Raw genomic sequence first — 16,534 nt, 5'->3', positions numbered from 1 at the left:
CCTTTTGCTGAGTTATGAGTGATCCTTTTTGTAACCATGGTTGTTGTATTGAGTAGTGACTCTCAAAAGAGCATTCTTGTTGTTTTTAGAAAACCACAAGAAAGAAGTGTATTTTTTTTCTACCTTGAAGGATATAGTTAACAATTAAAAATTGTATGCCTTGAGCTGGGCATGGTGGCACACTCCTTTAATCCCAGCACTTGGGAGACAGAGGTAGGAGGATTGCCATGAGTTCGAGGCCACCCTGAGACTACATAATAAATTCTAGGTCAGCCTGAGCTAGAGTGAGACCCTACCTTGAAAAACCAAAATAAGGGAAAAAAAATTGTATGCCTTAAAGATGTAAAACATAATGATATCATACATGTGTACATTGTGAAATATAACAACAATCAAGCTAATTTACATATCTATCACTTTCCATAGTAACCTAATAATCCCTCCCTCTCTCCCTTGCTCCTTTCCTTCCCTCCTTCCCTCCTTCCCTCCTTCCCTCCTTCCCTCCTTCCCTCCTTCCCTCCTTCCCTCCTTCCCTCCTTCCCTCCTTCCCTCCTTCCCTCCTTCCCTCCTTCCCTCCTTCCCTCCTTCCCTCCTTCCCTCCTTCCCTCCTTCCTTCCTTCCTTCCTTCCTTCCTTCCTGTATATGATTGAAAACAACACATTTCAAGTACAGTAGTCCCACTTTATCTGTAGTTTAACTTTATTAAGATTGTTACCTATGACCAAGTGTGATTCTAAAACAGTATGTAGAAAATTCTAGAAATGAGTACTAGTAAGTTTTACATTTGAACATTGTGATAAGATCTGTTCTTATCTTGATACCTCTTATCTGGTACCTGAATTATCCCTTTGTCCACCCATGCTGTGTCCATTGCCCTTAAACTTTACTGTAGGTTTGTGTATAAGGGAAATGTGTTAATGTGTGTATTGATACTACTTAATGTATTGATATTACTTAAGATGTTAGACAACATCTGGGGGTCTTATAGGTAAGGGAGGGATTTCTGTTGCCACCACTGCCAGTTACTAATCCTCTGGGTGATCTCAGTGCCTGTGTGCAGTAGCCCTGGCAGAGTAGCCTAATGCTACCCCACAGTCAATGCCTGTCATTCACCTCGCTTCATCTCATGCTTAGGCATTATATCATCTCACACCAACGCAAGAAGAATGAGTACTATAAAATATTTTGAAATGGGTTGTGCCACATTCAAATAACTTCATTATAGTGTATTATAATTCCATTGTTATTTTTTGTTAATCGCTTCCTGGGCCTAAATTTAACTTTATGACAGTAATACTGGCATAATAAAAGATGCCAAAAGACTTGAATACTGGAAGTCTTAGAACAAATCACCCATAGAAAAGAGAAGGCTACTGAATATAGTAAAATATTAACTATGGCCACGTTCTTCTACCCTAGATCCAAGTATGTGCACTTTGTAAAGAATGAGTTTTCGTCTGATAAATAGTATGAAACTACTTAACAATGGACATAATATGAAAACATTACTAACTACTGGCTTAATTTGGAGTTGTAGAGCATTAAAGCTAGCAAGGACCTTATAGGACAAGGACTTGTAGCCTGGTGATCGTGACTGGATTTTCAGTTTGGTAGATTTCTAGCCAAAATCTCTGGTGAAGAATACTTGGCACTTCCAGGGCTGGCCTCTAGAGATATTAGACTGAAGCACACTGGAAAAATTTATAATTAACAATGTAAGTGGCCAGCTGGAATCCACTCGCACTTGTCAGTGCTCTCTAGCTGCTGAGGCTTCTCTTCCTCTGCTCTTCCCTTTCCCTGCATATCTTCTTTTAGTATTTCCTGTTCTGTGTACCATACTTGTAATATATGTTATTATACTTGTAAGGTTGCTTTTAGTATAATAGCTATGAAATTGTGTAATGATTCTTGCTTATAATTCTTTTTTAGTGGAGCACCAGGGATTGAACCCCAGGGATCTTACATGTGTTAATCACTCACCCTGCCACTGAGATTCACCCCAAACCCCTGCTTCTGATTTTTAATTCACTGAGTGGTTGGTGGTTTATATATTGCTGCGGGCGCCCCCACTTTCTCTTCCCACCAGCCAAGTGGCCTTTGCTAGGACAGCAGTGCTTCCATTGTATCTGGGTCATTTTGGTCAAGTTTGTTGGTTTATGTGGTAACGGGATTTTATCACATAGGAGGGACTTTCCGAAAAGTATGTCTGAAAGAACAATGAATTTCCTTGTGCACTTCATGCTCCTGACGCCAATAAGAGAAACCCTGTTTTTCTCTTTTCATCTTAGAAGTCAAGGAGACTGTGGAAACTTCTCAAAGCCTCCAGCTCATAACAGGTGGAACCAGTTTGAGAACTCTGGTCTTTGACTCAGAAATGTGCTTTTTTTTTTTTTTTTTTTTTTTTTTAATTTACTTGCAGATACGAGGTTTTGTTTTTGCCTTTTTTCTTTTTTAATATAGGAGATTCACATGGTTGTGCATGCCTGGAGTCCTGTCGGAGGCTGAGGTGGGAATGTCACTTGATTTCAGGAATTTGGGACTGTATAACACAACCTTATCTCAAAAAACAAAGGAGTGGAAGGATAGAAGAAACCATAAATAAAGTAAATCTCACCATAGCAGTAGTGACTGTTGTGCAATAAAATAGACTGTAATTATGCCTAAGGCCCTTGAACTTAGCTATAAATAGTTGAATAACATTTTGTTCCAAGTGTAACTCTTTGGTCTCCCAGGTTTTTGATCCCTCAGTCCTGCAGCCTTGTCAGGGGCAGGTTCCAGTGAATTACTAAAACTAGGACATTTGGGCTGACCATAACAGAAATTGCAACTTGAGTCCCTTAGAACCGAGCTGATGTTGTACCCAGACCAACCCCTAATGTGCTATGTCACCTAGAATGTGAGGCTGTAACAGTGATAATATATGATTATCCAGCTACTAAGTGAATGTCTCAGTTGCTGCTATTACTTCCTCCCTCCATTTCTCTCTCTCTTTCTCTCATCAGATGTCTTCCTTTATGCTTCTCCAACTTTGAGAGTCAGGGCTTCTTGTTGAACCCAGAACTCACAAATTTGGCTGGAATAGTTCACCAGTAAGCCCTGTGGCTTCTCTGTGTGAATCCCAACAGCTCTGAGATTAGAGGCACGTACACAATGCCTGGCATTGTACGTGGGCACTAGGATCTGCACTCAGGTCCATTGCACAGCTAGCACTTTGCCCCTGGGCCACCCCCAGCCTCTTATTACTTCTTTAGTCGGCTATGCTTTCTCACTTAGGAGTAAAGTACTATCTTCTAAGGGATTGTATCATTTACCTCTTTTAATTTCTTCTTCATGCACTTCAAGTGTACCTGCTAAGTAGGGATTCGTAACTTGAGTATGATGTCTCTTCAAGACAAAGCCCTAAAGGAGTCTTGTGTTGAAGATGAAGACTTTTGAAATTTATGAAAAAATTGGGCTGAAGCCCAATTTTGTATTAAACAGAAAGCCTGAACAAAGCCTGAGTGTGATAGCGTAGACCATGGCTTTGTAGGTTGCAGAAATGTTTATGTATGCGCTATCACACCTTGGATTCTGGCCTTCATCATTTCTTGTCTTGATCGCTATTGTAGCTGTAGCAACAAAACATTTATCTCTGATTGATTGATCCCATCTCTTCCAGTCCATACTACTTGAAAAAGAGTTTTTCAAACTCCAGATATGGCCACACCTCCCCCTTGCTAATAGTATGGCCCACAGTAACGCATCTCAGTTTTTAGCTGTTCTCACACATCCTTCCCCATACACACATCTCTGTATTTACATCTGACTGCTTTTCACCTTATAGGTGTCTTGGAAAAGCCTTGAATTAGTGGCTGGAGAGATTGCTCAGTGGTTAAGGTGCTTGTCTGCAAGGCCAAATGACCCAGTGCCCACATAGAGCCAGATGCACAAAGTGGCACATGTATCTGGAGTTCATTTGCAGTGGCTAGGAGCCCTGTTGCACCCTGTCTCCCTTCCCCCTGGAAATAAATAAATAAAGTATTTTAAAATAACTTAAATTAAATCACTATTGGTTTCTTTTTGTTGTTACTTAGCCTTTCTGATCAATAATATCTGTGAAATGAGACATATAATACAGTAGTTATATTTATTACTAATACCTTTAAAGTTTACAAATATTAGAATGCATTCTTCTGTGTCATCTGCGAGGACACACTGATATATGTGTCTAGAAAATAATGGTCTCAAGGCAAGTTCCAAGCATTGTGACCCAGTGAGTCACCAAGACAATTCCTTCCTTCTAATCTCTACCATTCGAGTAAGCAAAAGATGAGACATGCTTCTTCGGTGCTTCTCTCAGGGCCCCTCCGCCAGCTGAGTTCATTATAGTTCAGTTAAAGCATGTCATCTCATACTTGTTAGCATCTGTCACTCTCTTGATGCTATATTAGAACAAATGTTTCTCTTTTTTGTGTCCCACCATTTGAGTGCTCTATGTCATAGCAGTCCTGTCCCAATTACAGAGTCTTTTGTCAGAAGTCACCAGTTACCTGAACCCATTGTCCTTTTTCATTGGCATGTCTAGTTTGACCTTATTGTAGTGCTGTGGTCTTCAGATGCCTTGTCTCCCTTGTGTTCCCTCCAGGAGAAAGCATTCCCTGACTCTTGCCTCCCTCAATACCCACCTCAATCATGGCCCCTGGGAAGCCTTCCCAGACCCCAGCTTCCGTAGTCTTCTCCACAAAGCTTACCTTTACCATTACTCTAACTGAAAACAAATAAATAATAAATACATACAGGCACACATAAATAAATCAGCCCATGTGGGGTGTGAACACAGGACGAAAGTGATGCTGGAGTTTGTGGCTGGAACTAACAGTGCATTTGGAAGTGTGGCACCAGACAAAGCTCTCAGACAGCATCAGAGTTTAAATTTACCCTAAACTTCCAGGGAAGAGCTGGGAGGGGTTCTCACAGCATGCTGTCGTGATCAGGTTTGCATTTTATCAAGTCACTTCCACTTCTCTGTTATTTCTTCTTGGACTGCATCTATTTTCTCCTAAAAGATTTGCATTTCCCAGGACCCAGCACTTAACCTAGTTTTCTGCTCATGTGTGCAATATGTGTTAACAACCACTGCTCCAGGACCAGTTGGCAGCCAAAGTGGCTGTAATTACTGGTAATGGTACTGGCTCTGCCAGAGGCCCTGGATAATGTCCTGAAGCTGCTGATAACATCCAACTCCAGACCACAAGGTGAATCACTGAGAGAGTATCAAGTCCTATGCAGGCTTCCTAAGGCCCGTACTGTAATGACTGAGGAACTGTTGATTTGCACAGTTACTGACTTAAGAAAATTGGTTTCACTAAAATGAGGGGGGGAACAAGATGTTTAATCGCTGCCTATTTTCAGAAAGTGTGACTCAGGATTAGACAAAGGGCATATAGTAAAAAGTTAAGAGCAGGACAGAAGAATTCAGAAATGAAAAGGAATTGGAAAATATGATAGCTCAAATGTTCCATTTAGAAAAATGGGAAGGGACTTTAGAAAGAAACAAAATCCAGAATCCTTTTTTTTTTTTGACAACTTCATGCACTTATACAGTACAATTTTATGCCTGTACTTACCTTTCTTTCCCCTTTCTCCTCCCACTAAAACCTTTCTTCCCATTAGATCCCTTTCCTACTCTATGCCATGTCATGCCATGTTTGTTTTCTTTTGGCCCACTGATTTAAATCAGGATTGCTTGTCTAATCATGGACAGGAGGTTATTTTCTGGAGTATGGGCAGTCCTCCAGTAGCTTCCCCTCCATACACAAAGGATATGACTTCTCCTCTCCCAGCAGACATCAGTTTCCAGTGATGGCAGGAACATTGTTTAAGGATGTAAGGATCAATATGAAGGAGACATAAAAATGAAAAGGATGAGAGAATTGAGGGGAAGTAATAGTAGAGTCAGGTAAATGAGGAACTCACTTCTTTGGGAGAAGTAGATCTGAAGCAGCTACTGAGTTGCAAAAAGAAAAGGATCTGAAGTAGGTGCGTATGCTCTGAGGAGAGAAGTTGAGTTGAACATGAATCAGCAAGGCCCACAGCATTCTTCACTCTAGAAGTGAAATTAAAAAGATGAGTCTCTGTTTCTGTGGGCACTGGGACTGGCACAGAGGGATCAGAACTGTAAGCCTGAAGGGAACTACAATAAGGGAAAAGGAAGAATTGTCCTACAGGTTTGTGGATCTAGAAGGGAGCAAATGGCTGGGGAAAATTGAGAATGATAGGTGAGCAATGTCAACGTGGCCTGTGTATAGTTAGGAGGAAGCAGTGGGCAAGGTGGGAGGCAGAGGGACAAGGAGAAGAATTTCAGAATCTGATTTGTATTTCCTGAGGTATTTTTCCAAAACCTAAAGTCTGTTGAATCCTGGAAACTTAACAACTAGGAAATCCCCTTTCGTTAAAATGTACCATTCCAAGAATTAGGTTGAGAAAATTTAAGAGAACCCTAATCCAGTCATATCTTATATCTTTCCTACTAAATGGTACACATAGCATAAACAAAGGTTAGAGAGTTGAGTGCATACATACAGAGCTGGAAAGTAGGACTTACTCCTTTCCTTGGGCCTCAAGACCTTTGAACTTAAGTAAGCACATTCATTGCAAATCAATTTGAACTATCTTGTGTGGAACAGATCATTTAAATTCTCCATTTCCTTGAATTCTCCTCTGAGGCCTAGTATGAAAAAATGAGGAAATATTATATGAGAATCTAGTGTTGAAAGATATTTGAGGGGGGCAATCACCCTAAAGTCTGAGAGAGAAGACATCAGCATTTCCTGTCACGGTGCATCATTATGAATGTGCTTTTGATGTTTCCCATAATTCACTGAGGATTCCCAGGCACAGGACAATTCTGATGGCTGTGAGATGGGATCCAGTGTTTTACCACTTCCCTACCTTGGCACAAAGGGCAACTGGCTGGGCCTGGCCCGAGCCTACCAGGGATAAGTGAAGGAGTAAGAATGGGGATTTAGAAGCAGGTGCCCTGAGGGCCACCCAGAACATACTGCTGATATTTTTGAAGGCTTCATTAGTAAAAACCCCCAACTAAGGAAGTAACTGACTCATATTGTGGTGTGAAACCTCTTGCTGTGGACAAATAAAGAAAGTGAACCTATTTTACAGGGTTCTTTAAAAGTAAGAGGGATTAAGCTAGCTGGAACATTTCTTGGGATTAAGATATTTGGGCACATTATTCCATGCCTCATGACCTCAGCTTTCCTATCTTCACATTGGGGTTGGTAATCTTTGGTTGTAGAGTAACTGTACAAGGTAAGGTCCTTGAAGCAGATAACCACAGCTTTTTATTCTTGTACTTTTAAAAAATATTTTTATTTATTTATTTGATAGAGAAAAGAGAAATAGGCAGAGAGAGAGAATGGGTGCACCAGGGCCTCTAGCAACTGCAAATGAACTCCAGATGTGTGCACCACCTTATGCATCTGGCTTATGTGGGTCCTGGGGAATTGAACCTGAGTCTTTTGACTTTGTAGGCAAGTGCCTTAACCGCTAAGCCATCTCTCCAGCCGCCCCCCTTTTGTACTTTTTAAGTACAGCAAAGTTTAATCAATTAACATTGGCTAGAGAAAGACTGTTTCAGTAGTTAATAATAATTCTTTATCACTGTGAACCTTCACTGTACAGTACTTTGGACAGTGCAGGAAATGTGGAGCTCACTTGGTGAACAAGGTTGGCCTTAACACACCATTTGCTGCCACAGAATATAGCATTCTGACCACAAACAAGCCCAGAGCTTTAATTGGCCATTCACTGAAAATCTAGGTATCCTAGAAGAAGAGGCTTCAGATCAGCCCTCCTTACCTAGTCAACCCAGATTGTTGTCCCTGTCTGGGGTACTTTTCTTAGAGAGAATGACATTGGTAAATAAGAATACTTTACACTAGACTGGGCATGGTGGCTCACACCTTTAATCCCAGCACTTGGGAGGCAGAGGTAGGAGGATCACCATGAGTTTAGGCCACCCTAAGACTACATAGTGAATTCCACATCAGCCTGGGCTAGAGTGAAACCCTACCTCCAAAAAAAAAAGCACAAAAACTGACTACCCACCCACCCTCATTTGTTACACGCCCACAAAGCACACACATGTATGCAACTGCTTCCTGCATAGTCACCTCAGCACAAGGGGCTTGATGTAAATTTCAGCATCAGAAACCTGGTGAATTTGACCCCTAAAATAATCGGGGCAGGACTGGGACACTTCCCTAGCTTCCTTGGGATGTCTCTCAGCAGGAATGACGAAATGGAGAGAGGCGTGTTATCCTTCTTTGTAGCCTTAACTCTGTTAGGGCCACCAGGACGAAGCAGAAAAACTGTGATCATGGTGAGCTTCAGAAGTGAAGCTATGAGGCAGGCATTATGTCCCTTCTTGGGGAGTGCTTTGATCAATGGACAAATCTTCCCACTCTGCATCCTTCCTTGAATCCACCTGCCCAGTGGATTTTAGGAATGAGTTCTTACAACCAAGAGGGACTGTCCTTACATAGGTAGACTTATACAGGAAAATAGAAATGGTCTTACTGAGCATGCAGTGTCTTTATTACAAAAAAAAGAGAGAAATGAATGGAAGTTGCCAAGGTGGTTTCTTTCCCTAAAATTGGTAATGACTTGTACTTCTCACAATTCACATTTTCTTACATGTCTGAGAAGGAATATGATCCTAACTCCATCTTTGCACATCAACAGAATGGCAGGATTTCTTAGTGTTTCTCCAAATGCTAGCTTCTTCATCCTGTAAAGTGACTTTCCCATGAGGTGAAATGTGAATAGATAGGCAGGCTTCATGGAAAGTGGTTCCAAAAAAGTAATAAAAGTAGCTTCTGTCATTAACTGGACTGGGAAATGGTTCAGAAATCAATGTGACATAAGGAGAGAACTTTGATTGCCATCCCAGGCAGGAGCTCTCCTGGTTATGATACTGATGGTGGGCTTCAGAGCCCTCATTGCTGAATGTCTGAGGAGAATTCACTGAATTAAAAGATACTTAGTCCCAATCAGTGAGAATATTCTACAGTATCAGCTTCACTGATGAACATAGTGGGTACACAGACACTGACAGAGGAGAGTGCCCTCCAGCCATGGTCACCAGGAGCCCACTGAAGTCTGTAAGCGTGGGTGGGCTCTCAGCAGTGGAGGACCCTATGGGGAGCCATGCAGCTCAATAGGAGATGGTTAAGATCTGGGGGTGGAGCTCAGTGACAGAGTACTTACTTCATAATTATACAAATACATATGAAAGAATGCCAGCAACTATACTTGTGAGGTAGGTAGAGAAATTTCTCAGAATATGCCTTTTTAAATATATTTGGATATATGCGTCCTATAAAGGCACTCCCTATCCCAGTGTTCCATCCTCAATACCAGAAGGCTGTGGAGGGTGTTAGACATGCGGTTTTCAGTGAGTGGCGGAGGACTTAGGAAGAAAGATTTTGCTTGGAATGGGATGTTGTCAGGAAACAGGAATGATTGTGATCTAGGTATGTAAGTGTTGTGGTTTAATGTAAAATGTCCCCCTTTGCTCATGTGATTGAACACTCGGTCCTCAGCTGGTAGTCTTTTGGGAAAGATTATGAGACCTTTAGGCAGAAGGCAGAAAGATTTTGATGCTTTGCAGCCTGGCCCCACTTCCTGTTCATCCCCTGCTTCCTGCCTGCCAGTGGGACAAGCTGACCTACCATGCCCTCCCTGCTGTGATGGGTTACTTCTAGAACTATGAGCCAAAATAAAAAACACTTTTCTTCCTTAAGTTGCTTCTGGTCAGGTCTGATCATAGTAATAAACTTAGTAAATCTTATCTAGAAGTGGGGAAGACTATGGACACCAGTGACATCATCAATAAGGAAGCACAGACATTCCAAATATTCAGGGTACAGGAATTTTTGTGGTCAGACTGTGTGTGTGTGTGTGTGCGTGTGTGTGTGTGTGTGTGTGTGTGTGTGTGTGTGTGTGTGTACCTGAGTTCAGATATGATCACTGAGTGGTCTTACTTGTTCCTTGATTCCTCACTGTCATAGGGTGGCCTCACCTGATACTGTTGTTATGTGAAAATGTTTTTGTGTATTTATTCCTACATAGATAACACACAAAAAGTGAATAGCCACCTTTGTTTGTAAGGTACAAAAATTTCTTCTTATATGTTTTTTAAAATACAGTTCAATGTTTGAATCCTATAAATTATCTATCTCAGAAATTGCACTAATCTTAAGAATTATAGTAGGAATATATGTAGCTGCATTAGATATACTTGATAGAAAATTTATCTTCCGGGCTGTAGGGATGGTTTAGAGGTTAAGGTGTTTGCCTGCAAAGCCAAATGATACAGGTTTGATTCCCCAGGACCCACATTAGCCAGATGCACAAGAGGGGTGCACACGTCTGGAGTTTGTTTGCAGTGGCCGGAGACCCTGGTGCACCCATTCTCTCTCCCCACTCTTCTCTGTCAAATAAATAAATAAATAAAATTAAAATATTTTTTAAAAGAAAATATATCTTCCACCCTAGAGAATTTTGGTTAATGTCTTATGAAGCCTTTCAAAGCAGTCCATTATATTTCTCCAAAAGAAACAGTATTGATAGGGTACATATTGTTTGTAAATAAAGAACTGGCTTCTGAGATGATGGGGTTGGCAAAACTGACCTTATCAGGCTCAGCGGGGTTGATGCTCAAATCTGAAGACATGCTGAAGGTTGAATTTCTTCTTCCTGAAGAGACCTCAGTTGTTTAAGATCTTCAGTGACTAGAGGATGCCCATCCCTACTGTGAAGGATAATCTGTTTTACTGAAGTTTAGTGATATAAATGTTAATCACACTTTAAAAATTGCATTCATAGCAACACTGAGAATAGTGTTTGACACAAACCTAGAAACCCAGTCAAATAAAACTCAATCATAGCCATCGTATCAATGAACAATGACAAATATCAGTTTCTATATTTTTCAATCACAGTGTCAACATTTCATGAAACTGATATGCATATGATACATTTCAAAACATTATTATGAGCGACAACTTTCAATATTTTAAAGAACAAATCTGAAAGTAAATAAAGTTTTAAAAATTGGAAAATTGGAAATTCCATACTATGAGGGAGAGTCATAATTTCTATGAAAAGGGAAGCAGCTTAGTGCCCAGTTGAGAGTGGGTCATGTTTACATTACATGAAGGTTTTCATAAATTAGAAAGAAAAATATTGGCACCACAACTTATAAATAGCCAACTGATGAATGTCTAACCAGGAACAAAACATTGAAAAATGTTTATTGCTCAGCAGAAAATAGTGCTTGCTTGCAAAGTCTCCCTGTCTGGGTTTGATTCTCCAGTATATATGTAAAGCTAGATGCACAAAGTGGTGCATGTATCTGGACTTTGTTTGTAGCAGCAAGAGACCCTGGTACACCCACCCATTCATCTTAATATTCTCCCTCTCCTCCTTTCTCATAAATAATTTAAAGTATTTCTTAAATGTCCAACCTCAAAGAAATGCCAACTGAATCAGATAAAACTTAAATATACTAAACTCATGTATATATATAAAAGGATAAATCACACAAGGTTGTTAACTTAGAATCTGTTTTTATGTTTTGTTTTGTTTTTTAGTTTAGTTTGTTTGTTTCTTGGTAGGGTTTTACTCTAGCTCAGGCTGACCTACAACTCACTATGTAGTCTCAGAGTGGCCCGGAACTCACAGTGATCCTCCTACCTCTGCCTTTTGAGTGCTGGGATTTAAGGCGTGTGCTACCACACCCAGCTTAGAATCTGTTTTAAGTTTCATAGGAATAAATACTTTGTATTTTACTTATTCTATATTTATATTTAATAAATATTTATTAAAATATTTTGATATAATTCAAACTTTTACAAAGTAGTGATGAGTCAACATTGTTCCAAAAAGTAGCCTCAGATTGGAGTTGTTCGGTAGTTATAAGATTTTAAGGATTACGTGATCCTGACCATTGCCCTCTCCCCTGCTGTGAGGGTTGAAGGTAAGTAAGCTAAGATCCAGATGCTTATGAGTGTGATAACCATACTGCAGGCACCGGAAGTGGGAGTTCCGGTCAGCCCAGCAGGTACTACTGTGTGGATGATGCTTTGCGGCAGGTCTGAACTCAGAGACAGTGAAAGCAAAGTATTCCTGTACCAGTCAAATTAGGTGTCCTTCCAGGAGTAAGAGGACAACTAGTGTTACTCTTGCTGCTCTCTAGTTATAATAGATGTTTTGCTCTGAACATTTTTTTCCCTCAATGAACACAAGCGTACAGTGAGTGAAAACTCAGTGAGTAATAAACATTTTGGTGTAAATATTTCATTGGGTTTTCAATTTCCTGTCATATCTCTTGATGTTTCCTTCAGATTCCTCAGTGTTTGTGGGCTTTTGCTTTCATTTGTTGGCTCCTGTTTTCCAAGTTTGGAAGCCATTCTGAGAGAGAATCTTGTCAATGGGAAATTTCCCAATTAACAAAGCAGATTGGCTGACAAGGAAAAAATGGTGGTTGTCTCTCTCCAAGGGCCTTCTAATGCCCACCAGGAGCATGGGCATCTTGTTAACACTTACCATGAACATGTTTTTCAGGGTGGATCATTTGTACACCTTCTTTGTTCAATGGTCTCCTGATGTCTATGGGAAAGATGCCAAGGAGCAAGGCTTTGTGGTGGTGGAAAAGGAAGAGCTGAATATGATCGACAATTTCTTCAGTGAGCCAACAACCAAGAGCTGGGAGGTGAGCCTCAGGGTAGGGACTAAATTATTTTGGTCTCTAAAATGTAGGACACAGACAAAATGGTCTTGTGTTCAGATTGGCTAAGAAGCTGGTGTTTCTACACACCTATGGAAATTGGGTTGGATCCCAGGATCCAGATCTGCCCCCACTGAACTGTCCACCAGCCAGGTGACTGGAGACCCAAGTTCCAAGTTTAATTTTAATACCTGAGTCAACAGGGGATGTACATTCAATTCAAACTACCATACATAGTATGCCTCTTTCCATTAACATCAGCTCTTGACAACTCCAGTTGGTGAAAATATGTGTGTGTGTGTGTGTGTGTGTGTGTGTGTGTGTGTGTGTGTGTGTGTGTATATATATATATATATATATATATATATATATCACAACACCAGAAGACAAAGGACTAAAGGAACATGCAGAACAAGTGGCATCTGCTTCTGGATCTAGAGGAGTATTGGAGCTCACTAGCTGCACAGCCCACTAGCTCTACTAGTTTTCACAGAGTGAAAGAGAGGGCAAGTCCTACTGGAAGGATATATCTAGACGTTAGTTGGAAAAGAGGAAGAAATGATAGAGGGGAACAATGGTTCAGCCTTCTAAGCTCCTGGTACCCTTATCAATAACTATGACCTCAGGAAATAAAAGGCTCCTGGAGAAAGGTACAAAGACTGGCTGCCTTTCTCTTCAAATGAAGTCCAGAAGTACTGTGAAGAGAATACTGTCTACATTCCTGCCCTCCCCCTTCTCTGACCATGCAGAAGCAAACTCCATTATCCCTCCATCTTTGTGAGTGTAAAGAGAATCTTGGATTCTTCTAAGAGCTAACAAGTGTTAGATCCTCAGCAAATCTAAAATAACTGCTAATCTTTCTCCAAAACTTGCTTCTCCTCACATGTTTCTTAGTAGTGCTCAAGCCAGAACCCTAGATGTCATGTGGAATTCTTCTCTTTCATTTCATGACTAAGCAAGCCAGCTCTAGTCAGTCTTATTGATACTGATTTTAAGTGCCACAGGAACCTCTGCCATTCTTCCTAACTAGGTTTTCTTGGTCCAGCTAGGACCTCTATACCTCATTTGGACTGAAAGGGTACTTTAGGTCCCACCCACTCACCAGTCTATCCCCCATACTCAGGATCTTCAAACTTTACTTCTGCATTTTATGGAAGCAATACCTGCTTATTGTAGGAAGTTTGGAAACTATAGAAAAGTATAGAAAATTTTAAATCATATGTAACAGTACTTGTGCACTTTTATACATATCTTTGGACATTTTTTTCCTATTTTGCTTTGGACATTTTGTGGGTATTGAGGGAGGTGTATCTTTTTTAGTTTTGCAAAATGAGATTATACTCTGTAGTTTTTTATATAAGTTTTCTCACCCGGCCTACTGTGAGAGTTATAGTAAAGATTTTTAAAAGCCTCGGGGCTTTTAAAAACTATTTTTACTTATCTGAGAGAAAGAAAGAAAGAGTGTGTACACCAAGGCCTTTTGCCTCTGCAAACAAATTCCAAGTGCATGCACTACATTGTGATCTGGCTAGATGTGGGCACTGGGAAATTGAACCTGACAGGCTTTGCAAGCGAGTGCCTTTAGCCACTGAGCCATCTCCCCAGCCTAAGACCCTTAGTTCTAAGGGCTACCTAGATTTTTTTTAAAGCAAAGTCTCAGGCTTGCCTCACACTTGAGATCCTCCTTTCTCAGCCTCTTGAATGCTGGGATTACACGTATACAACATCATACCCAGATGCCTAGTGTTTTTATATTGGCCATAATTTATCTAACAAGTCACCACTCAAATTATTACATTGGGTTCTTGCTTTTCAATGAATCTGTGATCCATTAAAAACTCTGATCTTGAGGTGGAGAGATGGCTTAGCAGTTAAGCACTTGCTTGTGAAGCCTGAGGACGCCGGTTCGAGGCTCAATTCCCCAGGACCTACGTTACCCAGATGCACAAGGGGGCGCACGCATCTGGAGTTCGTTTGCAGTGGCTGGAGGCCCTGGCATGCCCATTCTCTCTCTCTCTGTCTATTTGCCTCTCTCTCTCTCTGTCACTCTCAAATAAATAAATGAAAATAAACAAAAAAAATTAAAAAAAAAAAAACAACTCTGATCTTGAGCCAGGCGTGGTGGTGCACGCCTTTAATCCCAGCAGTTGGGAGGCAGAGGTAGGAGGATCACCGTGAGTTCGAGGACACCCTGAGACTACATAGTAAATTCCAGGTCAGCCTTAGTTATAGTGAGACCCTACCTCAAAAAAAAAAAAAAAACAAAAAACTGTGATTTTATTATGTGGATAGTGTCCTCAAAGTGAAATTATATGGTATAAAGACAGTAGGGTTTTTTGTTGTTGTTTTGTTTTTGTTTTTGAAGCAGAGTCTTACTCTATCCCAGACTGACCTGGTACTCACTGTATAGTCCAGGCTGGTCTTGAATTCACAGCAAGGTAGTCCTCCTACCTCAAACTCCCTGAGTGCTGGGATTATAGGTCTGAGCAACCATGCCTGGCTTAGGAGAGTAATTTTTTTAATTTTACTTTTATTTTTACTTATTTAGAGCAAGAGAGAGAGAGAGAGAATGGGCACACCAGGGCCTCCAGCCACTGCAAATGAACTCCAGATGCTTGCACCACCATGTGCATCTGGCTTACGTGGGTTCTGGGGAGTTGAACATTGGTCCTTAGGCTTTGCAGGCAAGCACCTTAACTGCCAAGCCATTTCTCCAGCCAAAGGAGAATAATTTTTTAAGGTTCCTACTTTAAAAAATATATTTATTTATTTAGGAGAGAGAGAGAATATGAATGGGTGAACCAGGGCCTCTTGTCACTGCAAATGAACTCCAGATGCAAGTACTGCTTTGTGAATCTGGCTTAACATGGGTATTGGGGAATTGACTCCAGATCATGAGGCTTTGCAAGCAAGTGCCTTTAACCATGGAGATCTCTCTTCAGTACCAAGGCTCCTAATTTTTATATAATAACCAGTTTCTTCTGCCAGTAATGTGAAGCCTAATCTTCTCATTATGTTTTTACCCACAGAAAGTATTGTCACTGTTACTTCTTTTGTTCCTTTCTAACAATGTTTGCTGATTTAGAAAGTGAATAACACTATCTCATGATTTAATTTTTTTCATGATTACTGTTGAGGCTGGTATGAACATAAATACATATTATCCATCATGCCTTTTCTGTGGTTCCTTGTCATTTGCATAGCCCATGTACCTAAAGGTCTTAATCGTTCCATCATACTGTTTGAGCTCTTGCTAAGTAAAGAGATGAATTATTTTTCTCCTCTACATTTTACAGATTTTCCATAGCTTACTGTTGTCTTTTAAATTTGTTTATGACTTTTAGTCTATTTTTTTGGTTCTAGTACAGGTGGTCCTATTGTCTCAGTTTAAATTCTAATGAATTTATGGCTGATTTTGTGTAGGGTTGTATGAGGTCATATATTTTATAGTAACTGTTTCCAGCAGTATTGAATGATTTCTGGGATTCTATTCATCATATTGGATGTCTTATGTATTTACTATGCTATGTTTATCATTTGAAAGTACATATATATATATGTGTGTGTGTGTATGTATATGTGTATATATATATGTATGTATATGTGTGTATGTATATGTGTGTATATATATATATATATATATATATATATATATATATATATATATATATATATATGCATGCAGAGAGGGAGAGAGAGAGGGAATAGGAACATGCTACTGCAGATAAACTCCAGATGCATATTGTA

The 16,534-nt window shown here is 40.3% G+C and overlaps 1 protein-coding gene across 4 annotated transcripts in view; it reads left to right on the top strand.

Annotated features, from left to right (window-relative positions):
* Ncoa7 (nuclear receptor coactivator 7) overlaps positions 1 to 16,534 on the top strand; it is a 155,013-nt gene that overhangs the window by 118,010 nt on the left and 20,469 nt on the right. For all 4 annotated transcript variants that reach the window (XM_045158354.1, XM_045158356.1, XM_045158355.1 and 1 more), the window contains exon 11: positions 12,625 to 12,772. In XM_045158354.1, the coding sequence (XP_045014289.1) occupies positions 12,625 to 12,772 (148 nt within the window). The remainder of the gene's footprint in view (positions 1 to 12,624; positions 12,773 to 16,534) is intronic.

This window comes from Jaculus jaculus, chromosome 9, assembly GCF_020740685.1.
Source record: "Jaculus jaculus isolate mJacJac1 chromosome 9, mJacJac1.mat.Y.cur, whole genome shotgun sequence".
Taxonomy (NCBI): domain Eukaryota; kingdom Metazoa; phylum Chordata; class Mammalia; order Rodentia; family Dipodidae; genus Jaculus; species Jaculus jaculus.
Note: the sequence above shows the minus strand (reverse complement) of the source record. Positions and strands in the feature narration are given on the sequence as shown.